The sequence below is a fragment of the Anastrepha obliqua genome, chromosome 1, assembly GCF_027943255.1.
Source record: "Anastrepha obliqua isolate idAnaObli1 chromosome 1, idAnaObli1_1.0, whole genome shotgun sequence".
Lineage (NCBI taxonomy): Eukaryota > Metazoa > Arthropoda > Insecta > Diptera > Tephritidae > Anastrepha > Anastrepha obliqua.
Window position 1 is genome coordinate 146,934,978 of NC_072892.1, and position 13,597 is coordinate 146,948,574.

The 13,597-nt window shown below is 37.1% G+C and overlaps 1 protein-coding gene across 10 annotated transcripts in view; it reads right to left on the minus strand.

The window, feature by feature from the left end:
- The window catches only part of LOC129236419 (actin-binding LIM protein 2), a 46,524-nt gene that overhangs the window by 14,714 nt on the left and 18,213 nt on the right, over nucleotides 1-13,597 (minus strand). For 8 of the 10 annotated variants that reach the window (XR_008581666.1, XM_054870801.1, XM_054870795.1 and 5 more), the window contains exons 2-4: nucleotides 4,018-4,328; nucleotides 786-1,463; nucleotides 243-299 (exon numbers count right to left, since the gene is read on the minus strand). Coding sequence is in view for 9 of the 10 variants with exons in the window: in XM_054870801.1 (XP_054726776.1) it covers nucleotides 243-299; nucleotides 786-1,463; nucleotides 4,018-4,328 (1,046 nt within the window). In the remaining variant the exon portion in view is untranslated. The remainder of the gene's footprint in view (nucleotides 1-242; nucleotides 300-785; nucleotides 1,464-4,017; nucleotides 4,329-13,597) is intronic. The other 2 variants (XM_054870798.1, XM_054870799.1) reach the window with 1 other exon arrangement.

A 13,597-nucleotide genomic window follows, 5' to 3' on the forward strand; every position in this document is an offset into this window, starting at 1 on the left:
TATTTTTTTTATTGTAAAATTAACTAAGCAAATTAATATTCTTTGTAATTAGTGTTGATTTGTGATTTTGATTGTGATTTGTGTATACGTATATATTAAAGCGCAAACGTAAGAAAACCAAAAAATTTTAATTATCAAAAAAGTTAAGAAAAATATTCCAAATCAAAAATGTGATATGTACTTATATACAAAAACAAAAAATAAGAAAAAAAATAAACAAATAAACTTAAAGAAAAACAAACCTTTCGGCTAGAGGAATAAAGTGAACCATTAAAACTCGGCGTTCTGGAGCGCGTGTACTGAAAACAACAGAAAACCATTGCAAGCTCAAATTGTGAAAAATAAACAATAAATACGGGAGAAAATAATAATCAAGTGTGGAGAAGGAAGATTAGGAAAAATCGGTGCTCGAAGGAATTCACAGGCGGAGAGGGCAGTAGAGGTGATTGGTTTGTTTGGTAGGTAGTCTCGTCTCTCTCGGAAGGTACTAGCCATACACATGCGCACAACCAACGGCATTAACATACTGATCCATTGAGGTGTATTTTCAATTCCATGTAAAAATCGTCTGCATTTGGGGAGTGGAGAGGTGATAGGTGGGACGTGCAGCTACACAATCATATACAGGTGCGCAGTGCAAGAATATTATTTTGTGCAGCTCATCATGCTTCAAACTCACAAATTTACCGATAAAGCTTACAACTGATTATGAAATAATTTATTTACAATATTAAAGGGTTAGTCCATTGCAGTGGTTAGCACAACACCGAACCATCTCCACTTACCATATCACTGAGCGCACTAGAGCTTATACGATCGCATTCAGTGTCCGTGAACCCACCATTACCGACGGCTGGGCCTCCACCATTTAATATTATGCCGGATTCAGACGGTCCAGGACCACAGCGTGGATGCCAAATAGCGCTACCTTGTAGGTACATTTCTTCGCCATCTCCGAATGGATCGCCGCACTTCGTACAACGTGCGCATGTCGGATGAAAGTGATGATTATCACCTGCTTGTAACACTTTTCCGCTAATAAAGCGATTACAGTAAGCACATTTGACACCAAATGATTTTTGATAGCACTTCTCACAGTACGGCACACCATCCTTGCCCATATATTCGCCGTTTAGTACGGCATTACATGCTTTGCAACGGAAACACCAAACATGCCACTGTCGATCCAACGCAACTAATGCTTGACCCTCCTTCAATAATTCACCGCATCCGGCACAGTCGTTCGGGTCATAGTCTTCCTTCAGATGCGCTTTATCCGACACCACGCCACTAGTCATCTGCTGGTGTGCAGTGGCACGTGTTGGACTTTCAGCTTTTGGAACTGGTGAAACCGTGCCTTCCTTACGCGACGTTTCGGCAGTGGTCGGCGGTTGTCGGATGGGCGATGAAGCAGCAGCTGGAATACAATTTTCACATAACACCTCTTTGCCGGTATTTGTTACCTGTAACCAAAAAATGAAAACAGTTTGCAATACGTTTTGAAAAATATCATTCAATAGCCCATTTCCACCGAATTTTAATTGTAGTATACGCGGCCGATGTAGTTGAATAGGTTTGTGCTTGATTACCATTCGATAGGGGCGGGGTGGGATGGGATACGGTACACTAGACAGGGCTAGTTTACTGGGACGGCAGCCCGGCTGCCATGGGAATCGCATAGGGCCGGGTTCAAACCCCACTATGGACAGAAAACAGCTAGAGATAGAAAGTGGTTTTTTCTTATAGCAATCACCTATCGGCAGGCAGTCAATCGCAAACCTACGATGCCATGAAAAAGGTTTTCGAAAAAAAACCATCAACCATCAATCTGTAGTTCCCTCCATTTGTTGAACAAGAGCAAGGCAGATACCACAAATTGAAGAAGAAAAATTTGCTCTAACTACTATTCATTCGATTTCTTACGATTTCTTCTCATATACACCTCGCTGCAAATTATAAATACATTACTACAGCAATAACCATTTAACGCAAACTTTCAAACTTTGTACAAAATTTTTCAAAATTTAATTAAAACTTTCAACTTTATGACCAGAATTTTCAGAATTTTAAATATGCAAGTTTGAAGTGTCTATAAAATAACGTTGATTTTTATTAATTTTTTTTATGGACTGTATGTATACAAGGTGATCCATATAGTTGCTTCTTTTTACAAATTCAAAAACATGAGCAAACATCAAATTTTACGTTATATAATATTATTGATTTATTCACAAGAGTAAACATTCCTATTATTTATCTAGCCCGTTAACCCAGTTTTCCAAGATCTTGGTCACGGTTTCTCGCTCTATCTCCAGAAGTATTTGTTCTATATTCACCTTAAGGCCCTGAATCGTTAATAGATTTTTTGCATAACATCGGCCCTTTACGGCACCTAACAAAAAAGTCTAACACAGCCAAATTGCAGCTCCGAAGTGGCCAATTAACATCGCTAAGACGACTGAAAACACGAGTGTGGCATTGCGCCCTATTCGCTGAAACCAAAGGTCGTCCAAGTCCATGTTTTCAATTTACGAAAAAAAAAAAAAAAAATTATTTACCAAGTCTTTGTAGAGCTCAACGTTGGAAAAAATAATGGGCCACCGCTTCAAACTAAGCATAATTTCTCGATGATTTAGTGCGGGTTTTCCGATCCCCAGATGCGGCTTGTTAACACAGATACATAGGTAGATAGATTTTATACGAGTAAGAGGTTTTCACCTCGACCTCATAGTGTTTCGAAGCCTCTACTCATCACAGTACCTCATCCAAACCCTTATTAAACTCAAGATAGAGCTGGGTTGGATTGAGCGTATGTGCCTTTATTCTAGCTACAATTGGCCGAGATGTCTCAACCGTCTCCGCGCTACATTCAAGGAAAAAGTGCATTGGACTCTCCTGGGATTGGTCGCAGAAACTACAAGAATCATTGGACCGATTTGTTAACATAGCCGCCGGTATGAAAATGTGCTTCGTCAGAAAATATGAATTTGACTACTTTTCAATGAATTCAGTATTTGGGCTACACAACATTGGCTTTGGAAATAAGTTTCCCCAACGTTGTATAAGCGTAATACGATCCACTCTGTGCCGCGGGCATAATATACTGACATTCTTTCAAGATTTCAATGCTGTCATTGCCAAAATAACATGAAAAAAAAAATAACTAAATAATTAGCGCATATATTTGTCTGAGGTGTTGGCCGAGTTCCTCCTTCTATTTGTGGCGTGCGTCTTGATGTTGTTCCACAAATGGAAGCCGACTCCGAACAGCAAATGATTTTTTATTAGGAGCTTTTTCGTGGCAGAAACACACTGGCTATTGCCTGCCGAGGTCGACCGCTATTAGAAAAAGTGTTTCTATCATTTTGCTGTTTCATGCACGGATATTCGAACCTACGCACTTCCAAATGATAGTCACGACCAACCCATTCGGCTACGGTGGCCGAATGACTAAGAAAAAATCATTATATGGACTACCCTGTATATGAGGTGTGTTCAAAAAATAAGGTGAAGGATTTAAATTTTGCGGGCAACGTACATTCGACTTTCGATTATCAGAAAATCGTCTCTTGTCTTATTTATGCCTCTCACAAACAAACTAAAAATGCTATATTGCTAAAGCCGTGAACATATCTTCGAGACGAGTGTACCAATATAAAATAGAAAAAATTTGAAAGTCGAATGTACGTACAAAAATCTTCGAAAACAGGAAAACGCGTACAAAGGAATTTAAAATATCTTAGGATGTTCTGCGTAAATGGTAGCAGAAAATTACTTTAAAATAAATATTTTCTGTAATAAACGTAAGATTCTCTTAATTTGGTAATGCAAAAACAAACCACAAACATGAAGCATGCAAATGGTCCTCTTTACATAAAAATACAGGCAGCTCTGGTTAGCCACCTATAGGCAACTGGTCCCATTGTGCCACAACGCTTGACATTTCCGAAACGTGATGCCTTTGAATTCTTGTTGGCAATAGGCTATTCAATAAAAACAAAAAAACTATTTGCTTACCTTGCTTCCTGATTTAAAAGGGTTGCTACATTTCGAGCACGTGAAACACTTTTGGTGATACGTCTTTCCCATGGTCGAGACCACTTCACCCTCGACATACTGTTGGCAAGCGGCACACTTCGTGCCGTAGAGACGCTGATAGTCGGGAATGCAGTAGTAAACGCCATCTTTGGTAAAGAATCCGCCAGTGGCGAGCGACTTTTTGCATTGACAACATTGAAAGCAAGCTTTGTGGAAATGCTTATCGGCCACACGTAGCACCTCGCCGGAACACTTTTTATCGCATTTAGCACAATAAATTTTTTGCTTTCCTGAAAGATAAAGAACATAAACGTTGTTTAAGCTACCCGGAGCGACAAAATAAAACAAGCAATTATTTAAGTTGAATGTAATAAAACAGTGGACATTAAATATGCACGTAATTAGCAAATACTAACAGTGGCTGTCTGTAAAATTTGTTTTTGTTTAGCAGACTTAACAGACTGGCAAACATTTATTAGGGTACACAGAAAGTGCACCTTTTACTGCGCATGTTAACATTTTTTTAACGGTACTTGCTCTGGCTATCGAAGTTAGTAACTAAAATTCATAATGTATTACAAATTTGGAATATTTTTGTACGCCGTTAATTCAAAAACTGTTTCTAAGCCGCTTCGAAAAGCAATGTTACTGATTATCTCCTGCATCAGATATTTGCCCATTATTGTCTTGATCGATAGACCAGCTGCCCTTATTTCTGCGAATCACCGCTTCTATATTAACTTTATTAAAGTGGTTGTTGTTGTTGTAGCAGCATAAACATTCCCCGTGCATATAAGAGGTATGATGCTGAAGTGACAGTCCTTGGCCGGATATAAGTCCGGGTCGTTCTGGTTAAGTAGAACCGACTGTCGTGGGAACGGTCACGGTGAAGTCACCGGTCGTCGTTGTCAATCTGATCTAATGGTACCCCATCTAGTAGCGTGAAATGACTGTATCGAAAGCCTTCGAGGTCCAACGCTACTAGGGCTTCAAGTGTCTTCACTACTGGGGAAAAGAGAGATAACGTGCAATAAGGCTCTATTTTGTTAGTGAGTTTCCCAGGTTTCAGTAGTGGAACCACTTTTTCTATCAGTATAAGACTGACCATGACAAGTTTAATACCCTTGTGATATAGGCTACTCCGATGGACCCATATTTTTCAAAATCTGTTCAAGATCAGTTCTATTCGGATATTTTATTCGGGGAATCCCGGTATCGGCCTGGGATAGGTGGTCACGCTCGTTTGCTAAAACGGCTCGCTGCTTCTGCTGGGACGAATATCCTTAATCCTTTCAACGGGTATGAAGCGAGCCGCGACAGCCGTGTCCGAATTCCGCGAAGCCGGCCCAATCTACTTTATTACTAGTGGTAGGACTTTACCATATTTTTATTTTTTGGATCAATAGTAACAAATTATAGAGTTAACATATTTTAAATAAATTATAATATCATACAAATGGAGAGTCACACAGCCCTATTGACTATTGCAACAAATATTTATTAAAATAACTTTTCAGAAAACGTACGCTTAGCAATCAGAGGATATTGCAGAGTTTTGGATTTTGGAAAATGCAGTCGTGACCATAAAGATAAAAACATACAAGGAGCGCTACTACACTGTTCAAACGCCATTCCCATGGCAACCGGTTCTACGTTACCGGAACGACTCGGGGTTTTCCCGGCCAAGGGCTGCTTCCCAGTAAACTAGCCTTGTCTAGTGTACCATACCCCTGTCTAGGAGGAGGATTTTTATTCAAGAAATTCGAAATCATTTCAGCACGCCTCCAAGTTCTGACACCGCTACGGTTTTTAGGAAGAAATATCTACCAAAGCAAAATAATAATAATATCCTGCTATTTGTGGTGTGCGTCTTGATGTTGTTTCACAAACGGAGGGATCTACAGTTTTAAGCCGACTTCGAACGGAAAATGGTTTTTATGAGGGCTTTTTCATGGCAGCAATACACTCGGAGGTTTGCCATTGCCTGACGAGAAGGGACCGCTATTACAAAAAACTTTTTCATATTTTCATGCACGAAGATTCGACTCCCGAATGGTGGTCACGCATCAACCATTCGGCTATGCCGATCGAAGTGGCAGCCAAAGTGGCATAGGTTTTGAAAAAACTCAATTGGAGTGGACAGATCATTTAATTTCACAAGTAATCTTGGCTATTTGCGTAGTTTCATGGAATGACTCAGTGTACTGTAAGAAAAATTATAGCAAATATTTGTAAGAAAGTTGCACTATTAATACCTAATCTTCTATACTATAAAGGTGAATGTCTGTACGTTGTCCGCGCATCACTACGAAACAAATGGCGTAAACATTTTTATACATTCATATTTTCACCCAATGAAGGTTATAGGCATGTTTTTATGATGGAACTCCCTTCCCACAGCCCCCAGGCCGCGCCCCACTCTCATTCGTCACTAATAATCGAATATTTGCTTAAATTTAATCTAAAAAATCTTAGTTTTTCCTATTTCCCACTATTTATAGCACACTCTAGACTTCATAATCCGCATAAGCTGTTAAACTATGACCCAAATGCAAAGTTTAAAAACGGTTTGAGATAGAAAATTAATAAAAATAATTTTGCTTGGTATTTTTCTGATTGGTTGTTTTGATTTTATTCAACGAGGCATAGCAACGGATGCCGGGTATTGTAATATTATGGTTATTAATACAAAATTATTTTCTATGAAGCTATTGTTTGTAATTCTTTTATATATCTACATATCCTAAATCCCTCAAAACTGCTCTTACGCGAGCGGAGCCGCGGGTTAAAGCTAGTTTTATTATATATTCATATACATACCTTCACAATTTCAACTTCTTTACTACTAACAATATTTTTAATTTTATTGTTAATTTGTTTATCTTATGATCAATTATTGTAAAAATAACCTATGATTGTATGTACGACAGTACACGAAAATATTGAAGCTTCACAGCAAAGCTCAATTTCCTGCTGCTATACTCGTAAGAGTAATAATATAAGGTTGGCAAAAAAGTCTTGCGGTATTTCCGCAAGCTTGTCTTTGCAAGCGCATAGTTCTAGTTGTATTCGTCGCATCGGTTCACGCTAGAGCTTTTTGGAAAGCTCTTTTCACGTGCTAACACGTGTTTGATTAATTGTTGTTTGCTTTTAGTCGCTCGTGAGTTATAGCGTCGCAAACATTGAGCAAAATAAAGAGAAAATACGGCATATTTTACAGTACTACTACGATAAAGGCAAAAATGCATCTCATGCTGCCAATAAAATTTGTGCAGTTTATGGACCCGATACAGTTTCCATTTCCACCGCACAACGATGGTTTCAACGTTTTCGTTCTGGTGCAGAGGTGAAGATGCGCCACGGTCCGGAAGGCCTGTCGTCGAAAATTGCGATAAAATCGCTGAATTGATCGAAAGGACCGGCATAGTAGCAGCCGTAGCATCGGCCAAGAGTTGGGCATGAGTCATCAAACCGTTATAAACCATTTGAAGAAGCTTGGATTCAAAAAGAAGCTCGATGTATGGGTGCCACACGACTTGACGCAAAAAAACATTTTTGCCCGTATGGATGCATGCGAATCGCTTCTGAATCGCAACAAAATCGACCCGTTTTTGAAGCGGATGGTGACTGGCGATGAAAAGTGGGTCACTTACGACAACGTGAAGCGCAAACGGTCGTGGTCGAAAAGCGGTGAAGCTGCCCAGACGGTGGCCAAGCCTGGATTGACGACCAGGAAGGTTCTTCTGTGAGTTTGGTGGGATTGGCAGGGAATCATCCACTATGAGCTGCTCCCCTATGGCCAAACGCTCAATTCGGACCTGTACTGCCAACAACTGGACCGCTTGAATGAAACACTCATGCAGAAGAGGCCATCTTTGATCAACAGAGGCCGAATTGTCTTCCATCAGGACAACGCCAGGCCACACACATCTTTGGTGACGCGCCAGAAGCTCCGGGAGCTCGGATGGGAGGTTCTTTTGCATCCACCGTATAGTCCGGATCTCGCACCATGTGATTACCACCTATTTCTGTCCATGGCGAACGAGCTTGGTAGTCGGAAGTTGTCCTCAAGAGAGTCCTGTGAAAATTGGCTCTCCGAGTTTTTTGACAATAGGGAAGCGAGCTTCTATAAGAGGGGCATTATGAAGTTGGCATCTCGTTGGGAACTCGTCATCGAACAAAACGGCGCATATTTGACTTAAATCGGATTATTATAACCAATTTTATGAACAATTGAAAATTCAATAAAAATACCGCAAGACTTTTTTGACAACCTTATATATAATATATTACACTCAAATTAACTTTTTAACTCCAAGGAAATAAAAGCAGATCTGAGAGAGATTTTTGAAATTCAAATTAAGCACCAAAAGTTTTTTTTTAACCCCATTTACTACACACAATCTGTCATAAAAAATAACATTTAGTATTATTTATAGTTACAATTCAATTGGTATGGTATTTTATATATAGAAGTTGTATACCAAATTTGAAAAGGATCGGTTAAATATTGTTGAAGTTCTAATAGTCACGAACTTTGAAAAAGTGGTTTCGAGAAAAACGTAACGCTCCGCTCCAAACGCTCGCAGCTGTCGCAGAGGAGTGGGGACAAAAACGTCTATAACTCCAAAAGTTTTGCTCCGATTGAGCTGAAATTTTGGGACAATATTTTTGAGATGATTTACTATAAGAAAAAGCTATTTCCAAAAAATCGATTTGAAAGTCAAACCCTAGACCCCTCCCTTAAGAATTGTTCTGTATATGAGGACTTCACTGTCTAACGAAAAGTCTGATTTGTGGCCAAGTAACCAGTAAAGTGAACGGAGATTCAGCCCAAGTTCTTTCCGCTTTAAAAATATGTGCAATCGCCACGTGAGACGGCTGCCTAGCAGAATACCTATGCATATATTTGCCATTACCTGTCTGAGGTTAGAGAGTTGTTTAGAGATACGTTGAATGAAAGAGGTTTTTGGAAATATAAAAATGTATCCTGTGAGATTGCCAATCTGTAGAATAATTATGCTCCCAACACTTTACCCATACAATCTGGATATGAAACCGGTTGTCTTTTAAATTCTTGCATTATCTTAGTTTAGATCGAGATACCATAAGCAGTCATACGTTTTTATGTAATAATTAAAAAATGTCAAAGTCTGATTTTTATGGCATCACACATATTTTTTCGTAACACTGAAAAAATGTAACTGAAAAAATGTAGGAAATTTAATTATACAAATTTGAAAAGGCAATTAACTCAAAAACATTGAAACTACGCGTGTTATGACCCAATTGCCTACATTTCGGAGTGTTTACTTCACTTTCACCAAAAAAATACATTAGATTAATGATTAGAAAAATGTACTTGAATACCAATTTACATTTAAGTTAGGGCCAGTTTTCAGTGCTGGTTTAACTACGCTTTGCAGTTAGCTACGCTGACACGCCCAATTTCGCAGTATTAAACTCAGTTAAAAAAATTCATCACAGTTAAACTAGCATTTAGAATTATGGCTAGCACTGCGTCTGCACTATAAAACTCTATAACTTTCATCAATGGTGAACTTCATGGGAATTTTGATTTTTCTAAAGCAAAAGATTTTGTGTAATGAGCAGTGAACACGAAATGATACCAGAGAAAGTGCCTGCACATTTTTTATGAATTTACCTGGCATATTTCACTACGCAAAAATATAATTGGTTCAAATAGAAAACATTTCGGAATCAGTTCGGTTTTTGCTTGCTAAAATAAGTTACGTAGGTAACTAAATGGACCGAGACTCATTTTCTCTGTTTTAGAAGTTTTCTCGTATAAATTAGGGTATGCCCTATTTCCACGAAACTTTAAGCGTGATACAAATTGAGTCCAGCTTATTTTAATTTAAAAAATTTGGGATTCTTAACTTACTATATCTCGTACACGTATGTAAGAGTTTGCTTTGAAGCTTTCTTGAACAACTGACAAAAAAATTGAGCGTGAAGCCGCATTGTTAAAACCTAGTTAGATCTTCCGCTTTCCATTCACATGTAACTTATGTGAAAAATTTAAATTCATGAAAGGCAAGAAGTAAAAATAACAAACTGGTTATAATTAAGTAAGCTAACATATGCCTAGAAACATAATAATTACATACATGTGTGAAGTGTACATACATACAACGAATAAGAAATGTAATAACAACATGAAAACAAATTGTCGGCCAATATTTAATTAAATTCAAGTTCAAAGTATGAATAAAGAAAAATACTTGAAAACAAAGGCTCTGAAAGTGTGTATAATAATACTGACGTGACTTCCTCCTCCTCTGACCTCACTTTTGTTGTGTTGCTGTAAAAGAAATATTGGCCTTGTTCAGTGTGATAGTTACAAATACTATTAAATATGTACGTACATTAGGGTACATCAGATCGCTTTCGTTGATACAATTAACATTTTTTATGCAGACTTTCTAAGCTTAAACTGCGATTAGTGGTGCCGTACCTTAGCCGTAATCGTAATCTGATGTTGTTGTTGTTGTCGCAGCATAAACATTCCCCATACTTACATACGGGGAATGCTGCTGGAGTGACAGTCCTTGGCCGGATATAAATCCAGGTCGTTGCGGAAACGCGGCTTTCCTGATCAAACATGGGCAACACTGTAAACGAGTATAGGTGCTGCACTATAGTCGTGAAAGCTGCTGTGAAATACTTTATTTGTTTTGATGGTTGCGATAAAAATTTGAATATTAGAAATGAACGACGAAAAATTAATTGACTTAGTGGAAAATTATCCGTGTTTTTTTTTTGTGACAAAATGCAAATGTTGTCATTAATTCTGTTTCAATATCAGCTGTTTATGGTTACGGCATGACTAATCGACAAATGCTATAATGTTGCGGCTATGGTTATGGTTACGCCACCTCCAATTCCAGCTTCAAACTCTTTTTTTTCGGAAAAATACATACATATACTCATTTAAAAACTAGTTTTATTTATAATAAAAATATCGATTTTGGGAGTATTTTCCAAATAAACGTAAATTTTAATATAATATATTTCCGTAATATTTTTGTGTAAATTTTCAAATATAATAAATTTTATTGTCTGGTAAGAAAATAACAACTTTCTTTGGTGAGTCACCCTAATGTATAAACATACTCTTGAATGAATAACAGAAATGTGTGTCAAGGGGAGAAGACCGCCATCACAAAAAACCTTTCATTTCATATTTCATGTCCCTAATGGGCTCCAAATTCAGGACCAACCGAATGGTAGACACGAACAAGCCTACTCGGCTTCAGGGGATGTATTATACTAATAAAATATGTAAGTGCGCCACGTCAATTCATTTTCAATATACTTAATAAATATTTATAAAACATACCGAAATCTTTTGCCTGAATTAAATTTTTTTATTTTATCTTATTCGCATTCAAACCGAAATCTGTAGCTGTGTATCTCTAGCTTTAGTGTTGCTACTGATGACAAAATAGGGAAATTTTTTTGAAAAATAATAAAATGGCGGACTTTAAAAAAAAGGTATGTTTTTAGGGTGGAAATCAGGGCTGAAACGAAAGTAGCACCTTCCAGAATGACAAGCCTACAGAATAATAATCGGTTTAACTTTTTCGTTTCAAATGTCCTGAAGAGCCAAAATCCTGTGGACACGCCACCTATATTGTTTTTAACACGCTTACTTTGGTGCCACACTACTACAAAATAATTTTTTTTTTGTATAATATATTATTTGATGTTAATAATAACATGCTATAAAATCAAAACGATCGCATTTTATTTTCTTAAAAAAAAAATTCCTAAAAAATATCTACAAAAAATGAGTATTTGACCAGAAAGGTTAGTTGATATTTCTTATAAAATTTCGTACATCAGTTTTTTTGTTGAAAATCATCTAAGCGCTATTAGTCAATTTGAGTTCAATTCGTAATTTTCAAATAAGTTACCCGTTCGTTGCAGTGGTTTTGAAATTGACAAATATTCAAAGGGCAATTCAAAGTGAGGTTGAGGGCAAGATGAGAAAACAACTTAAAAAAAAAAAATTATTTTCCAATGAAAGTATGTAATTTGAATAAATTGCTTCTAAATAAAACCACAACTTCGCAAAAAAATCCCCTTAGAACCCAATATAATTAAACAATTTTTTTTTTTTATTTTAATATTATCCCCTGAGTGAAAGAAATCGTAATGTTATACTCCGCCCGCTACTAAAAATTTGGGCTTACAAATTTGAATACTTTAAATTTTTTCGTCTAAAAACCACACAATTTAAATAGAGAATACGTACACATGTACACATATGCACATATGTATGTATGTATATAAATTCCTACACTCTGGAAAAACAAAATACGAAAATAGATGATTCGAAGAGTTGCGCAATGAAAGAGAGAGAAATTACAAATACAACCACTTGCTCTATGCATTCCAACCATGCGTATGTGTGTGTGTGTGCATGAATCGACAAAACATATATAGGGACCGACTCATTTGCAGCGCAACAAACTCATTGTTTGGATAGGGATTAGTAGGGCAATAAAATGCTACATTACATGCATTTACAGTTACTTAGCAATAACATTATTGCCATTATCCACATTGGCTTATTTAAATTTCCCGACAAATAGGTAGAATGTAAAAGATTAAAATTTTTTAAAATATTGACAAAAAAAAAAAATCCAGGAATTTAAAAATAACATTGTAGAATATATAATATAGCTGCGTTTTTAAAGAGTAATTCCTCTGTCGGTCCAAGCAACCCTTCAGCGTACATATACACTTGCTAAAAAAAGTATCCGTACACAAAGAAATGAAAGCAACATATTAAAAAAATCGTTATTAAAAAAACTAAAACAATTCAAACTTTTATGAGAAATGTTTAGGCAGAAATTTGTCCACAATTTCTATACATTTTATCCTAAGTACAATTGGTGATTTGTATTATACAGCAATCACTGAAACCAGAAATCATCACCAAGCTCCAACTGTTGAACGCTTTGCATCATGCTAGCCTTTAAAATATTTAAATAAGAAAAGATGCGCAAAATGTTCTTTTTCGAGCGCAGTACCGTTCATACGCCACACAAGTTTTCTTCCTCTAATGCCAAATATGCAATTCTTGCTTTCATCCGAAAATAGAACACGTTCCTAAATTTCTGGAGGCTTATTAATGTATTCGTTTACAAAATATCCATGCGTTATTTTCTGTTGATTTCGGATATGTACGGGTTTCTCGTGCTACACGTCCGCGATACCCATCCTTTTTAAGTATTTTACGTACAGTATCGTCGTGTACACGCTTGCCAAAGGTATTTGAAAGGTTTTTACTTATTTGAGAACCCGTTTTTCGACGATTATTTTTCACTGAATACAATATGGTTTGTTTCTCACGTACGGTCAGCAAGACCTAGCAAGTCGACCAGAACGTGGCTTTGACGCAATTGAACCAGTTGTATTGTATGTTTGCACGACATACTTTACAGAAGAGTGAGTTCTTCCTATGAATTTGCGGGGAAGTTTTGCCTTCATTTCTAAGTTTCAGGATAATTTTTCTCTCGCCAACACT